The sequence below is a fragment of the Citrus sinensis genome, chromosome 3, assembly GCF_022201045.2.
Source record: "Citrus sinensis cultivar Valencia sweet orange chromosome 3, DVS_A1.0, whole genome shotgun sequence".
In the NCBI taxonomy this organism is placed as follows: Eukaryota; Viridiplantae; Streptophyta; class Magnoliopsida; order Sapindales; family Rutaceae; genus Citrus; species Citrus sinensis.
The window spans coordinates 35,253,411-35,266,741 of NC_068558.1; the positions used below are offsets into that span (position 1 = coordinate 35,253,411).

A 13,331-nucleotide genomic window follows, 5' to 3' on the forward strand; every position below is an offset into this window, starting at 1 on the left:
TGTATTGATTTATGTTGTTATTGAGTCGAAATAGTGCTATTATGTGATTCTGAAAATTGTGAACAATATAGATTGAACATCATACGACTGCTATTTTCATTTAGTTTTACGCACATGCATAAAACTTTATAGATTATTAAACTAGACATCTTTATCTTTATATCCATATGTTCATTGTTCAAAAACTTGTTGTATATTAATTGTTTTGATCTGGTGTTGGAAAATTCTGATTTAGGAAAAAACTATCACTAAAACTCTAGTATATCACTACTAGAAAAAAGGGCCTTTATGACGGTTATTACCCGTCATCTGCCCTATGGCATGACAGTTGAGTGACCATCATTGATGCTGGTGTCAAGAAAATAAGATGATTGTTTTTATATGTCATGTTATGCATGACGTATTATCTATCACGATTATGTCATTATTACTTTAATGAAAAAATTTCAGGCATGATTAATATCTATCATAAACACTTCCTATTCATGACTGTTGTTTGTCATACAAATATGACATATTTAATTGGAATAGTAAACTTATTTAATTATTTTAATTAAATATTAATTCCTTAAAATTATTTTTATTAAATCTAATAGGAATAATTGAAATTTCTTTAAGATATACTTTGGCGGTAAATAAAATAAAATAATTGTTTTGTTTATAATTTTTTTTTGCGGGAATTGAAATATATTCTTTAAATTATTACATAAATAGAAAAATCTATATATATAACTCATATATAATAATTCTCAAATCCATCCACAAGTTTCATAGATTATAGTTAAAATAACTACAACAATTATAGCTAAATGAATACTTCATTGATTCTTAATTTGTATCCTAACACATTACAGTTACAATTCTTAAATGAAGAATCTTGAGCCAACCACTTGAATCAACCAGCAACACCACCTAAAACCAACAACGCCGCTTGAGTCAACCATATGCATAAACCAGCAATATAATTAGTTGATTCCAGCACCTGGAATTAACATCAGCACAACAATAAAGATCTTAAATCAACACCAAGAACAGACCGAACTGCCATCAAATGCCACAAAACCAAACACAATCTGATACTGCCTAAAATGCAAGTAAACATATGCAACAAAACTAGATATAAGCAAGCTGATGTTCAATGTTATGGATACTATGTTACACATTACAAACCCAATCCATAATAATATTAGATGATCAATTTATAGCATGTTATGAGCATATCCTTCCAAATATACACAACTCAAAAAGTTAAAGAACAATCTAGTATATCTTACCCGTATTAGAAAAAAACCATAAATGGTTTAATAGTTGAAATAAAACCCCATTTATCATGCTATAAATGTATCAGTACAATAATTAAATAATGTATAGATTAAACTTAACACATTAATTAAATATCTCAATACAATCAAAACAAAGCTTAAGTTCTAAGTTAATATTGCCAAGATCCAAGCATTAATGTCACAAAACGAAAATCTAACCAAAAACGAAAATTTTTCTGCACTGCAATAAGCCAATAACGCATCATTCCAAAACCAATCTTCAATCTTTACTCAAATCCTAGTTACAGAACCATATACGAGATTACTAAAACAGAAAATTAATATAAAAAGTTAAAGCCAAAGACATAGTCGAAGTTGATCATCACCCATCATAATTCCCTCATTATAATGATAATGAATTGAAATATATCAATCAAATTGAGTACTAAGAATTATTGAAAAATGATGAAGGTTCGAACTGTAAAATTACCAAAATGCCGTCATAGACCAATGATGACCGGAATTCATGCGACGGTGACCGGGAAGGTTGGGATAGAAGCTTCATACTACACTGAATCCAATGGTGGCTGTGGTGTGCTCAACGCGCGACCACGGCACCGGATCGAGCTTCGACAACCGTGAAATTTTAATGGTTGATCGGCGGCGATTTGGTTGTTTTTTGTGCCGATTTCTGGTCGAGTTTTGAAGAGAGTGTCGTGAGGGGCAAAACCCAAATGACGGCGTCTCATAAATCTGAAAAAATTACCGTCGATTAGAGGCGGCAATTGCTGCAACCTTTCGGGCTTCTTATGGTGGCCTCTTGCCATTTTCGCCGACAATGATGGCTGGGTAATGAGCGGCGGCTGTTCGAGGTTCCATTGGTACCCTCTATTGCTGGTGAGGTGGCCGGAATCGAGGCAGCCAGGATTGGCTCTTGGAGGTGCTACGTAGTGTTTGATAGAGAGGGACCCGTGAGAGAGAGAGAGATAGACTTAGTAAATTTCGTTCTGTTGATATGTTTTAGGTTCATTGACTTGGTCATTCTTTAAAGAATAATTTAAATATTTAATAAAAAAAATATTACAGCTATTTTAAACGAGAATAATTTAAACATTTAATAAAAAAATATTACAGCTATTTTAAGCGGCACCGTTTCAAAAACTATATAAGTCCATATTACACAAACATGACTTATATCTATCGTCTGTTTATGTCTTTAAATTTTAAGTCACGAATATATCATCAATTCATGACATGTGTATATATGTTACGAATCTAACATGTTTTCTTGATAAATTCGTGACATAACAAGATAAGTCATAAAATTTCTGTCATTATTCAGCCTTTTTTTAGTAGTGTATATTGCAAATAATGATTGTTTAGTAAAATAACCGTAATAATAAATATACATTTAATGATGATTTTTTGACAAAAAAAGATCATTAAAGCTTATGTACATATGGCATATAATAATTGTTTATTAAAATAATTGTCATAAAAAGTATGCCTCTTTTGATGTTGCTTCCTAAAATGACAGTTTTAAAACCGTTATCTTATGTTGTTTAAAACCATCATAAAAGACCAATTTCGTAGTAGTGTTCTCTCCCTCAGCTTATTAATTTGCAATAGGGATTCATCCGAGACAGGATCTGGCAAAAAATCTTGAGGTTGCCATGATTTTTCGACAGGTTTTAACTTTTAAGATAGGTAAAATGTTCTTTCCAACCCAATTCTCCATTGATTTTAATGTTTCTATCTTTTCTGTTGACATTTCAAGCTTGTAAGAATGGGGAGAAGATTGCTTCTTCAGATTTTTTTGCACCCCTAAATGAAATTTAAGAAATGCTCACGTAAGTAGAGCTTTTATAATTATAATAAAAACAAAAAAAAAATTGTTTAAAAAAGTAGCCATTGAATTTGTTGATCGCAATTTTTAGCAATTAATAATATATAAACCATGTGTTGATTAATCACATAGGTTAACTGGGAAATTTATTCAAATTGTACGTATAGACTAAAAAGAAGCATTTACTCTTATTTTAAGGGGTTAAATTTCAAAAAGGAAAAAAAAGAAAAGCTTTTAGCATTAAAAAGAGGGAAAGTGATACTACACCCTTAAAATTTGGGTAAATAGAGATAAAACCTTAAGTTTTAAATTTAAGGGACATCAATGCCCCTTTTTGTTCATATCATTTTTTAAATCTAGTAACTATAACAAGCAAACTTTAAAATTTTTGATAAATACAATAAATGTGATATAGATAATTTAATATTCCAATAGACTATCAATATTAAATAATGTAATTTTTTTAATACTATTACTGGTATTATATTAGATGTTACAATTAATATTTACAAACAAATTATACAATTGGGAAGTCTGGGATTTCCTTCTTGGCATGTACTCTTCTGAAGCGATGCTCAGATTCTTTAAACTCTCTTTAATATTTGAGAGCTGTCCACTCCACTCACATTCCGTGAGGGAGAGACTGTGTCTCCACTCAATTATTTGATAATTAAAAGAGGACTGAAATTAATCCTCATAATGTTTTTATGAAGGTTCGAATCCTTTCACTCAACATTATAAGTGCAAGGGTTCTGCCACTGAGACAAAGACCCATTGGCTAAATAATGTAATATTTAAAATGATATAAAAAACATAAATTATTATATTTATTTTAATAATATTTAATATAAATATTTTAAATAAATCTTTGTGTTAAATAGATTTTAAATATTCATAATAATTAAATTTTTGTATTTTATTTTACTATTATGTTTCTATTTTATTATAAAATTTATCTTAGTATAGTAAAATATGTCTAATAGATTGTAAATTATTAAAATATTTTAAATATGAAATTTATTTGAAAATGTATACTTTATTACATTTGTTTTAATATTATATTTTTATTTTGTGAAGTATTGGAGTCATTTTTTTGGTCGATGGAGGCAAAAGATATTATTTAATAAAAATGATATTATTTGATTGATTATGTTTTATTTAATAAAAATGATAACCGTCCATTGCAAAAAAGTTTCAAATTCGTTGTAATTTATTTCTTGAAGAATTGGGCATTTTGTATTCCAATTGGGATGGTTGAAAATTGAGATTGAGACTGAGAACTTCGTTTTTGATTGTCAATTCACAATTCAAAAGATATCTGATGTGACATTTCATCAATAATAATAATTTGCACTTTTATATAGTATTATCTTTTGATTAATATAACTTTAAACATAACTATGTTAAATTTAATTTAGTGAAGCTAAACATAACTTTAAACATAATTATTTAAATAATTTATTATTTTAAAATTATATTACTATTTGTTAAATTTAATATTTAAACTTTTCAATAATATCGTAGTTGAATAATTGAATAATTTTTTATCTTTAATATATTACAAACTAGTTAGAATAATGATTGAAATAAAATTTTGATTTAATCTTAAATTTTAAAAAGTTTAAAATAGATTATTGAATAAAATTTTAAATAACAAATTTAGATTATAAAATATCTAATCCTATCTAAATCCATGCAAATGGAGATTAATATTCCTATGAATGTTGGACTAAAATTTGGACTAATTTATTAGTTATGATAACCAAACATGATTTTGGATTGGACTAATTTTTTAATCTTTCAAATTAGTCTAATATCACCTTTTATCTGACATCCGAACATAGCCTTATTAGTTTATGTTGAAAGATATTTACGTGTTGATATAAAAAGTAGTATTGACATAAAGAAGGATTCATGTGTAAAAATTTTCAAACTTTTGATTTTTTTTAAAAAGAAAACAAGGATTACAATGTAATTAGTTGAACAAGAAAAGAAAAAAATTGAGAGGATAAATAGCAGCGCACCATATAAATTTTTTTATAACGTGAGGCTATTCGAATTCATTAAATTTTTCTCTAAACCTATTTTATAAAATAAATTGATTATTAAAATTTAAAATTTAAAATATCAAAATTACTCTTCACTAGTCATTTTCTTTCTCTGCCTTACAAGTTACAATTGCATATTCTCTCTCTACTCCCACATTCTGCAAAGTAAACATTTAATTTTATTCTCTCTTGAATTTTTTTTCTGCCTTTCTTCATATATCATGATCCATATTTTTTGTCTTTTATATATAAGAATTGTTTTTCTTGATATTCATTAACTTTTGTATTTGGTAAAAATTAATTTCTTGATATTGAGTAACTTACAATGCCGATAAAAATTTGTTGATATTAATTTTTAAATGGTGGTTTACTTCCTCTTAGTGATACTAATTATTGCAACTAAAAGAATATCTCTAAATAAATTGATGAGAATTTGTGAAATTGAGAAGAGAAAGAGAAGAAAGATTAATTAAATAATTTTTTAAATGGAAGTCTTAATTAAAAAGAGGGTTTAGAAAGAAAATTGGTGGATTCAAATAGTCCCACCATTTTTAATATTTATTAACTTTTAAGAGGTAGTATTCAAACTTCTATTTATCCCAAAATTTAAATTTAAGTAATAAGTTAAATAACGATTTGAAAATCACTCGGTCATGAGACAACATCACAACTTATACTTGATGTTAGACTATTCTCGCATAAATAAATTAAAAGAAAATTTGACTTAAGCTGAAGTAATAATAGTGATAATGCTTATCCCCAAAAAAGTAAAAAAGTAACAAACCAGTGACATGATATGCCCATCTGCTCTTGGACTCAGGTTAGAGAATTTGGGCTCAAGAGGCAACAATTAAATAATTGGTGTTATTTGCACACCTCCAACATCCTTTTTAAACCCCTCGTAGTCTTGTTTACAATTTTAACCCTAACTAAAAATTTCCCCTTGACACCCACACCCACATCCAAATACAACGCAAATGAAGACTGCTTGCGGAGCTGCTGTAAACATTTCAAAAATGATTTTCTTGGATGGAAATAATTTAAAGATGAAAACAATTTCATATGGCTTGTTGTAAATCTTTTAATACTCCCATGATTCGACCTATGGAGTTAGCTTTATTCAACTAATTATACTTTAGATTCTTTATTTTTTGAGTTCCAAACTATGAGAAGTTGAACAAAAATATACAAATTATGATCAAAATAAGGATTTTTCTATGATGGTGTATGAGTTTTTACAATATTGATAATGAGATTGTTATGGACTCTTAGATTTAAGTGCTTTAATCCCTACCATTCATTTAATATAGTGGATAAAAATTAATTAATTAAAGAATAACAGGTAAACTTCAGTTTGTAAGTAAATGGAGATTTTTTATTTTTAATTAATTAACAACTGAAAAATTCTATTACGTTGGAATAAAAATCCCACAATTAAAAATGGGATCGTTGGATTTAAATATTAGAATCTTCACCCTTATTTTAATTTTAATAGATAAGTAATTTTGTAACTAGTAATTTACAAGTTGTAGTATTTCTTCACACTTTAAATTATTTTTAATCTAATCAATTTATAAATATTTTTTAAGTCACCAAAAAAAAATACAAATAATTTTGGAATTAAAATTATTGTGTACTGTCTATAACTTTACAATTTTACAGGTAATGTTATTTTAATAGTACTTTATATAAATATATTTTACAAGGTGTTAATAATAATTTATTGTATTAATTTAATTATAAACTATTAAATAAACAATAATGATCATAGAAGGAGAATTAGAAATAGGTTTTGTTGCTAGCAAAGATCAAATTGCAGATGTGTTAACCAAGCCTTTACCCTTTTATAAATTCAGTCAGTTCAGAAGCAAATTCAGAGTGTTTGACAAGACCTTGAGTTTGAGAGAGGGTGTTGAAAATAGCAGTTGCGAAGAGTCAACAGCTGACCCTCAAGCCACGTTAGCATGCCACCTAAGTCATTGTCAACTGGAGCCAACTGATCTAATAGTGAGCTGGATTTGATGAGCTGGCAAAATAGTTATACTGAAGAATCTCAGCACCTGTGCATGAAGGATTGGCATTTCTAGAAGCTTGATAATGATTGGATGATGATTGCTATTGTAACTAAAATTTTCTTATATTTCCTTAGTTACCCTTTTAGCTAGCTGTCGTTTTTCCTCTTGGTTTTTGTATAAATAGGCAGCACTCTCTAGCTATCAATTCATTCAAGTTTTCATCCATTCATTATTTTCTCGTTTATGCTCTGTTTGCTCTGTAAACAATTCCTTGAGAATTTAAGTCTTAAAGGTCAGTGAATCATATCCATTAGATTGAACTATGCATAGCCATGATTTATTCTTGATTATAATATTTTGAAAAGATGAAATGAACTTGTGGTTGACTGACTTATTAATTTTTAGTCTTAAATTTAGAGTGCACGTCAATGAAAATGGTCTCTTTACTCTGTTTGCGAGAATCATATTATTTTTTATTCCATATACCAATTCATCTCAGAACATTAAGATCAAATTATATATAATTTAATTTAATTAATAATTATTTACTTAGTATCATTTTTACCATATAGTAATTAGTTAAAATGCAGAACATCGTTATGAACTACTTAATCATCTCATGCAACTATAGACAATTATTTAACAATCAGTGAGTAATGATTCATGATATATTATTTGGAATTCAAACCATTTATGAACTATACAAGTGTATAAATCCTTATTAAGGATTATTTTAACTTAAATATTTTACATATACTTTGTGACATTGATTTCATGGAATCAAATTATGGATGATTTCATATAATTTAACTTTTGATGGTTTAACATAATTAAATGTTACTTTTTATTTGGATCAACGACATAAAAATACAAAATTTTTAGTAAAGAAGACAACTAATAAAAAATAAATATATAATAAATTAGTTATTGGTATTCATTCATAATTACCATAAACAAATCTAAATAATTTAAATTATACATTATTACATACGAGATAGTGCATATGAAATACATTATTGCCTACTAAAGAAAATCAAGATTGGCTTTAGCTAGAGTTTGCAGGGCTTTAGGTAATTTTTTTTTTTTGAAAGGAAACCTCCTTATATTCAAAACCTTTAACACTTAAAGAAAATAAAAAAGAGATTAAAATTCATCCATATTTAATTATATTTTGAATTTCTACAAAAATCAAGAACATCCTAAACAATTTTAAAAAATCCTTAAAAAAGTAATCAAGAAGATATCTGATGAGAACTTTTATAAATTAAATAAATAAGAACAATACAAATTTTAAATAGAATATTTAAAATGATAGCACTTAAATTGTTGAGATGATGAATTGTTGATAAGACAATGGACTTTATATTTCAAGAAACTACATCTTTTTTTTAATTAATTAATTAATTGGAGTATTATTGAAAAAATAACTAAAATGGAGCCTACCTAAAATGTGAGGCGGACTGTTCAATTTGCATATGCTTAAAACTGATCTTAATAAAATAAATAGATTATATAAATATTTAATTAATTATTTATAAAATATTTTATATACTAATCAAGTGATAAATGACATTTGTATGATCAATAATCAAAACCAAATTACTCGTGTTTTTTCTAGTGGTGGAAACGAGTCTGCGTGGTCGTGTTTTAGTCGATGCTATACTGACTTTTTTTTTTGTTGAGAGAATTCTCGTATTATTGGGATTAGTAGAGTACGGTTTAAGCCACTTTCGTGGCAGAAATGGTGCAATTTCCTCGTAGTAGTGGAGCTGAATTATTATTGGTGCATGGTGGGTCAAGGAGAGCATGTTATCGTCAACCAATTTCACATTGGATTCTCTTGCTTGCTTTTGCTCTTCATTCATACACTAGTTTTATCTTTTCCAATTATCATTAAACAATAGTACTTAACTTTAGCATCATCATCATCATCATCATCATCATCATAATAATAATAATAATAATAATAATAATAATAATAATAATTAAAAAAAACCATCCCTGGGTATTTCAAAAGAATTATTTAATTTTATTTGGCTAAAATTAAATAATCAGAACCTATGAAATACTCCAAAAAAAAAAAAGTATGTACTCCCAAAATTAATTGGATAACTTTAATGATTCCAACTCAAATAAATCTGATTTGCAAACCTCTCACTATCAACAAAAAATAAAATTAATTTAAAAGACATCTAATGATAAATTAGTATCGGCTAGTCATAATCACTATATATAAATATAAATTATCTAAATTATAAATTATTACATACCCATATATATTATCGTGTATTAAATAAAATTAAAAAAAATATTTAAATATTGATTACTGATTATTTATCAAATGATTTTAAAATATTTTATATAATAATCAAATGATAAAAGATAAATAACCCAACCAATTACGCATGCTTGACTTTACTGGCAGAAACGCGTGGATCATTTGGTCAGTAAATCACACACTAGACTTTGTTCAGTTTCTGCAGATTTTTTCTTCTTCTTTTTTTTCATAATTTACTCAGTTTCTTCCAAAAAAAAAAAAAAAATGTCATTCATCGGAGAGGCGGTGCTCGGTGCGTCAGTTCAGATGCTGATAGAAAAACTGGCTCCAGAGGGGGTTGAGCTGTTGACACGGCATGAGAAGTTGAAGGCTGATTTCATCAAGTGGAAGGGAATGTTGGAGATGATCCGGGCAGTGCTTGCTGATGCTGAGGATAGGCGGACCAAGGAGAAGTCAGTTAAGATGTGGCTCGACAATCTTCAGAACTTGGCTTATGATCTTGAAGACATATTGGATGAGTTCCAAACTGAATCCTTGCGGAGGGAATTGCTGCCTCAAGAACCAGCTGCTGTTGATCAATCCAGTGCAAGTACGAGTACGTTCTGGAAGTTCACTGATTCGTTGAAGAGGAAGGTCACTGATGCTGTTACACTCAGTAAAATTCGCAAGTTGTCTACCTCTGATAGTCCTCGATCATCATTTAATTTTGAATCCAAGATGGTGTCGCAAATAGAGGAGGTCACTGCTCGGCTGCAAGATATTATCTCAACGCAAAAAGTCCTGCTGAAATTAAAAAATGTAATTTCAGATGTGAAGTCTAGAAATGTCAGAAAAATACCACCCTCAACATCTTTGGTGAACGAAGCCGAAGTATATGGCAGGGAAAAAGAGGAGGAGGAGATTGTTGAATTGTTGTTGAATGACGGTTTAAGAGCTGATGATGGATTCTCTGTTATTTCTATAAATGGAATGGGCGGCGTCGGGAAGACGACTCTTGCTCAGCTTGTCTATAATGATGATCGAGTGCAACGTCATTTTCAGTTCAAAGCGTGGACTTGTGTCTCTGAGGATTTCGATGTTTTCAGGGTAACAAAGTCAATTCTAAAGTCCATTGCTAATGATCAAAGTAACAATGATGATGATTTAAATTTGCTTCAAGAGAAACTGAAGAAGCAATTGTCGGGAAATAAATTTTTGCTCGTTTTGGACGACGTGTGGAACAAGAATTACAATTATTGGAGCATCCTGAGCTGTCCCTTTGGAGCTGGCGCACCCGGAAGTAAGATTGTTGTCACAACTCGCAATCTAGACGTTGCAAACCTGACGAGGGCTTATCCAAAATATGGATTGAAAGAGTTGTCGGACGATGATTGTTTGCGTGTGCTCATCCAACACTCCTTAGGGGCTACGGGTTTCAGCATGAATCAATCCTTGAAGGATGTTGGAGAGAAGATAGCGAAGAAGTGCAAAGGATTGCCTCTGGCTGCGAAAACTCTTGGCGGCCTTTTACGCGGCAAAGATGACTTGACTGACTGGGAGTTTGTGCTCAATACAGACATATGGAAATTACAAGAGGAAAATTACGGTATTATACCAGCCCTAAGAGTGAGCTACCATTTTCTTCCTTCGCAGTTGAAACAGTGCTTCGCATACTGCTCATTGTTTCCAAAAGATTATGAATTTCAAGAAGAGGAGATAATTTTATTGTGGACGGCAGAAGGTTTCTTGGATCAAGAATACAATGGAAGGAAAATGGAAGATTTGGGCCGCGAGTTCGTTCGGGAGTTACATTCAAGGTCATTATTTCAACAGTCAAGTAGAGATGCATCCCGATTTGTGATGCATGATCTGATCAATGACCTTGCTCGATGGGCTGCAGGGGAGATTTACTTCAGAATGGAGGATACATTAGCAGGTGAAAACCGACAACAGTTTTCTCAAACTCTTCATCATTTTTCTTACATTTGTAGAGAATATGATGGCAAAAAGAGATTAGAGTCCGTCTGTGATGTGGAGCATTTAAGAACGTTTTTGCCAGTAAATTTGTCAGATTACAGGCGCAATTATTTGGCTTGGAGTGTTCCTCACATGTTGCTGAATCATCTCCCACGCTTAAGGGTCTTTTCGTTGTGTGGGTATTGTAACATCTTCAACCTACCAAATGAAATTGGAAACTTGAAGCATTTACGCTGTCTTAACTTATCCAGAACGAGAATTCAAATTTTGCCCGAGTCAATTAATTCATTGTACAACTTGCATACAATTTTGTTGGAAAACTGTTGGGAGCTCAAGAAGTTGTGTAAAGACATGGGAAACCTGACGAAACTGCGTCATCTAAGAAATTCTGATGCCGGTTTATTAGAGGAAATGCCGAAGGGATTCGGTAAATTGACCAGTCTCTTGACGTTGGGTAGATTTGTTGTAGGAAAAGACAGTGGTTCTGGGCTACGAGAGTTGAAGTCTTTGACGCATCTTCAGGGAACACTACGAATTTCGAAGTTAGAGAATGTGGAAGATGTTGGTGATGCCTGTGAGGCTCAGTTAAACAACAAGGTGAATCTTAGAACTTTATTGCTCGAATGGAGTGCACGGGACGTTCAGAACCTTGACCAGTGTGAATTTGAGACGCGTGTTCTTAGCATGCTAAAACCACATCGAGATGCACAAGAGCTCACCATCAGAGGCTACGGTGGCACAAAATTTCCAATTTGGTTAGGAGATTCCTCTTTCTCAAAATTGGTGAATCTAAAATTTGGATATTGTCGCATGTGTACTTCTTTGCCACCAGTTGGACAACTACCGCTTCTAAAGCATCTTAAGATAAGTGGAATGGATAGAGTAAAGAGCGTGGGTCTAGAGTTTTATGGAAGCAGTTGCTCGGTGCCCTTTCCATCACTGGAGACTCTTTCCTTTTCCGATATGAGAGAATGGGAAGAGTGGATTCCTTGCGGAGCTGGTCAAGAAGTTGATGAAGTGTTTCCTAAGCTGCGAAAGCTTTCTCTTTTCAATTGTTATAAACTGCAAGGAACATTGCCCAAACGTCTTCTTTTATTGGAGAAGCTCGTCATCAAAAGTTGCCATCAGTTGCTAGTGACAATTCAATGTCTTCCTACTCTCACTGAATTACATACCAAGTTATGTAGAAGGGTGGTGTTCATATATGCCAGATCTGGAACGCCTATCCTCCATTGGTGAAAACCTCACTTCATTGGAAAATCTGTATCTTGGTAATTGTCCGAAACTCACATACTTTCCAGAGCAAGGCCTTCCTAAATCACTTTCGCGACTAACCATCAATGATTGCCCGTTGATAGAAAAAAGGTGCAGAAAGGATGAAGGAAAATGTTGGTGCATGATTTCCCATTTACGTTGTGTCCAAATTAATGGCACAATGCTTTTTGAAGGAAGACTCATCAATTAGATTGTGTAATCATAATTTCGGTTTTTTTTCCACCTGTAATTTAATTGTAATACGAACTGACTTTATCAATAAAAGAAGAAAATTATGTTTGGGATCCCATCATGCGCTTGATTGTAACTGACCTTTCTGCTGTTGAATTAATTGTCTTGAGATTAAAAATTAAAGTCTTCTATATTGATTAAGGCTTTTGTTCTTAAGTCTTCTATCATTTTGTGTGTTACGTTTTAAATTGTTTTTATTTTTATTTTTTTCAGTCTTAAGCTTACATTTCTCTTATGCGTTGATTATGTGATGGGTATTAATTATTTCATATTTCATAAATTATTATTTACTTACAGTTCTCTCGCAATATTTCTCATTTCATAAGTCAAAAAAAAAAAAATAATATCTGCAACACGAGATTAGAGAATGTTTGGTTATTAGCTAACGTTTCAATGGAATTTCGACGTGTATAACATGAA

At 30.5% G+C, this 13,331-nt stretch overlaps 1 protein-coding gene and 1 long non-coding RNA gene across 2 annotated transcripts; one reads left to right on the top strand and one right to left on the bottom strand.

Annotated features, from left to right (window-relative positions):
* Positions 1-738: 738 nt before the first annotated feature.
* Positions 739-2,282, bottom strand: LOC107174765 (uncharacterized). Its single transcript, XR_003062925.2, has 2 exons — positions 1,753-2,282; positions 739-982 (listed from the first exon to the last, which is right to left on the bottom strand). It is a non-coding gene; the product is annotated as an uncharacterized LOC107174765 (long non-coding RNA).
* Positions 2,283-9,602: 7,320 nt separating this feature from the next.
* On the top strand, positions 9,603-12,967 carry LOC107174767 (putative disease resistance RPP13-like protein 1). Its single transcript, XM_025093800.2, has one exon. The coding sequence runs from the start codon at positions 9,714-9,716 to the stop codon at positions 12,642-12,644; it is 2,931 nt and encodes a 976-aa protein (XP_024949568.2). The 5' UTR covers positions 9,603-9,713; the 3' UTR covers positions 12,645-12,967.
* Positions 12,968-13,331: the final 364 nt, after the last annotated feature.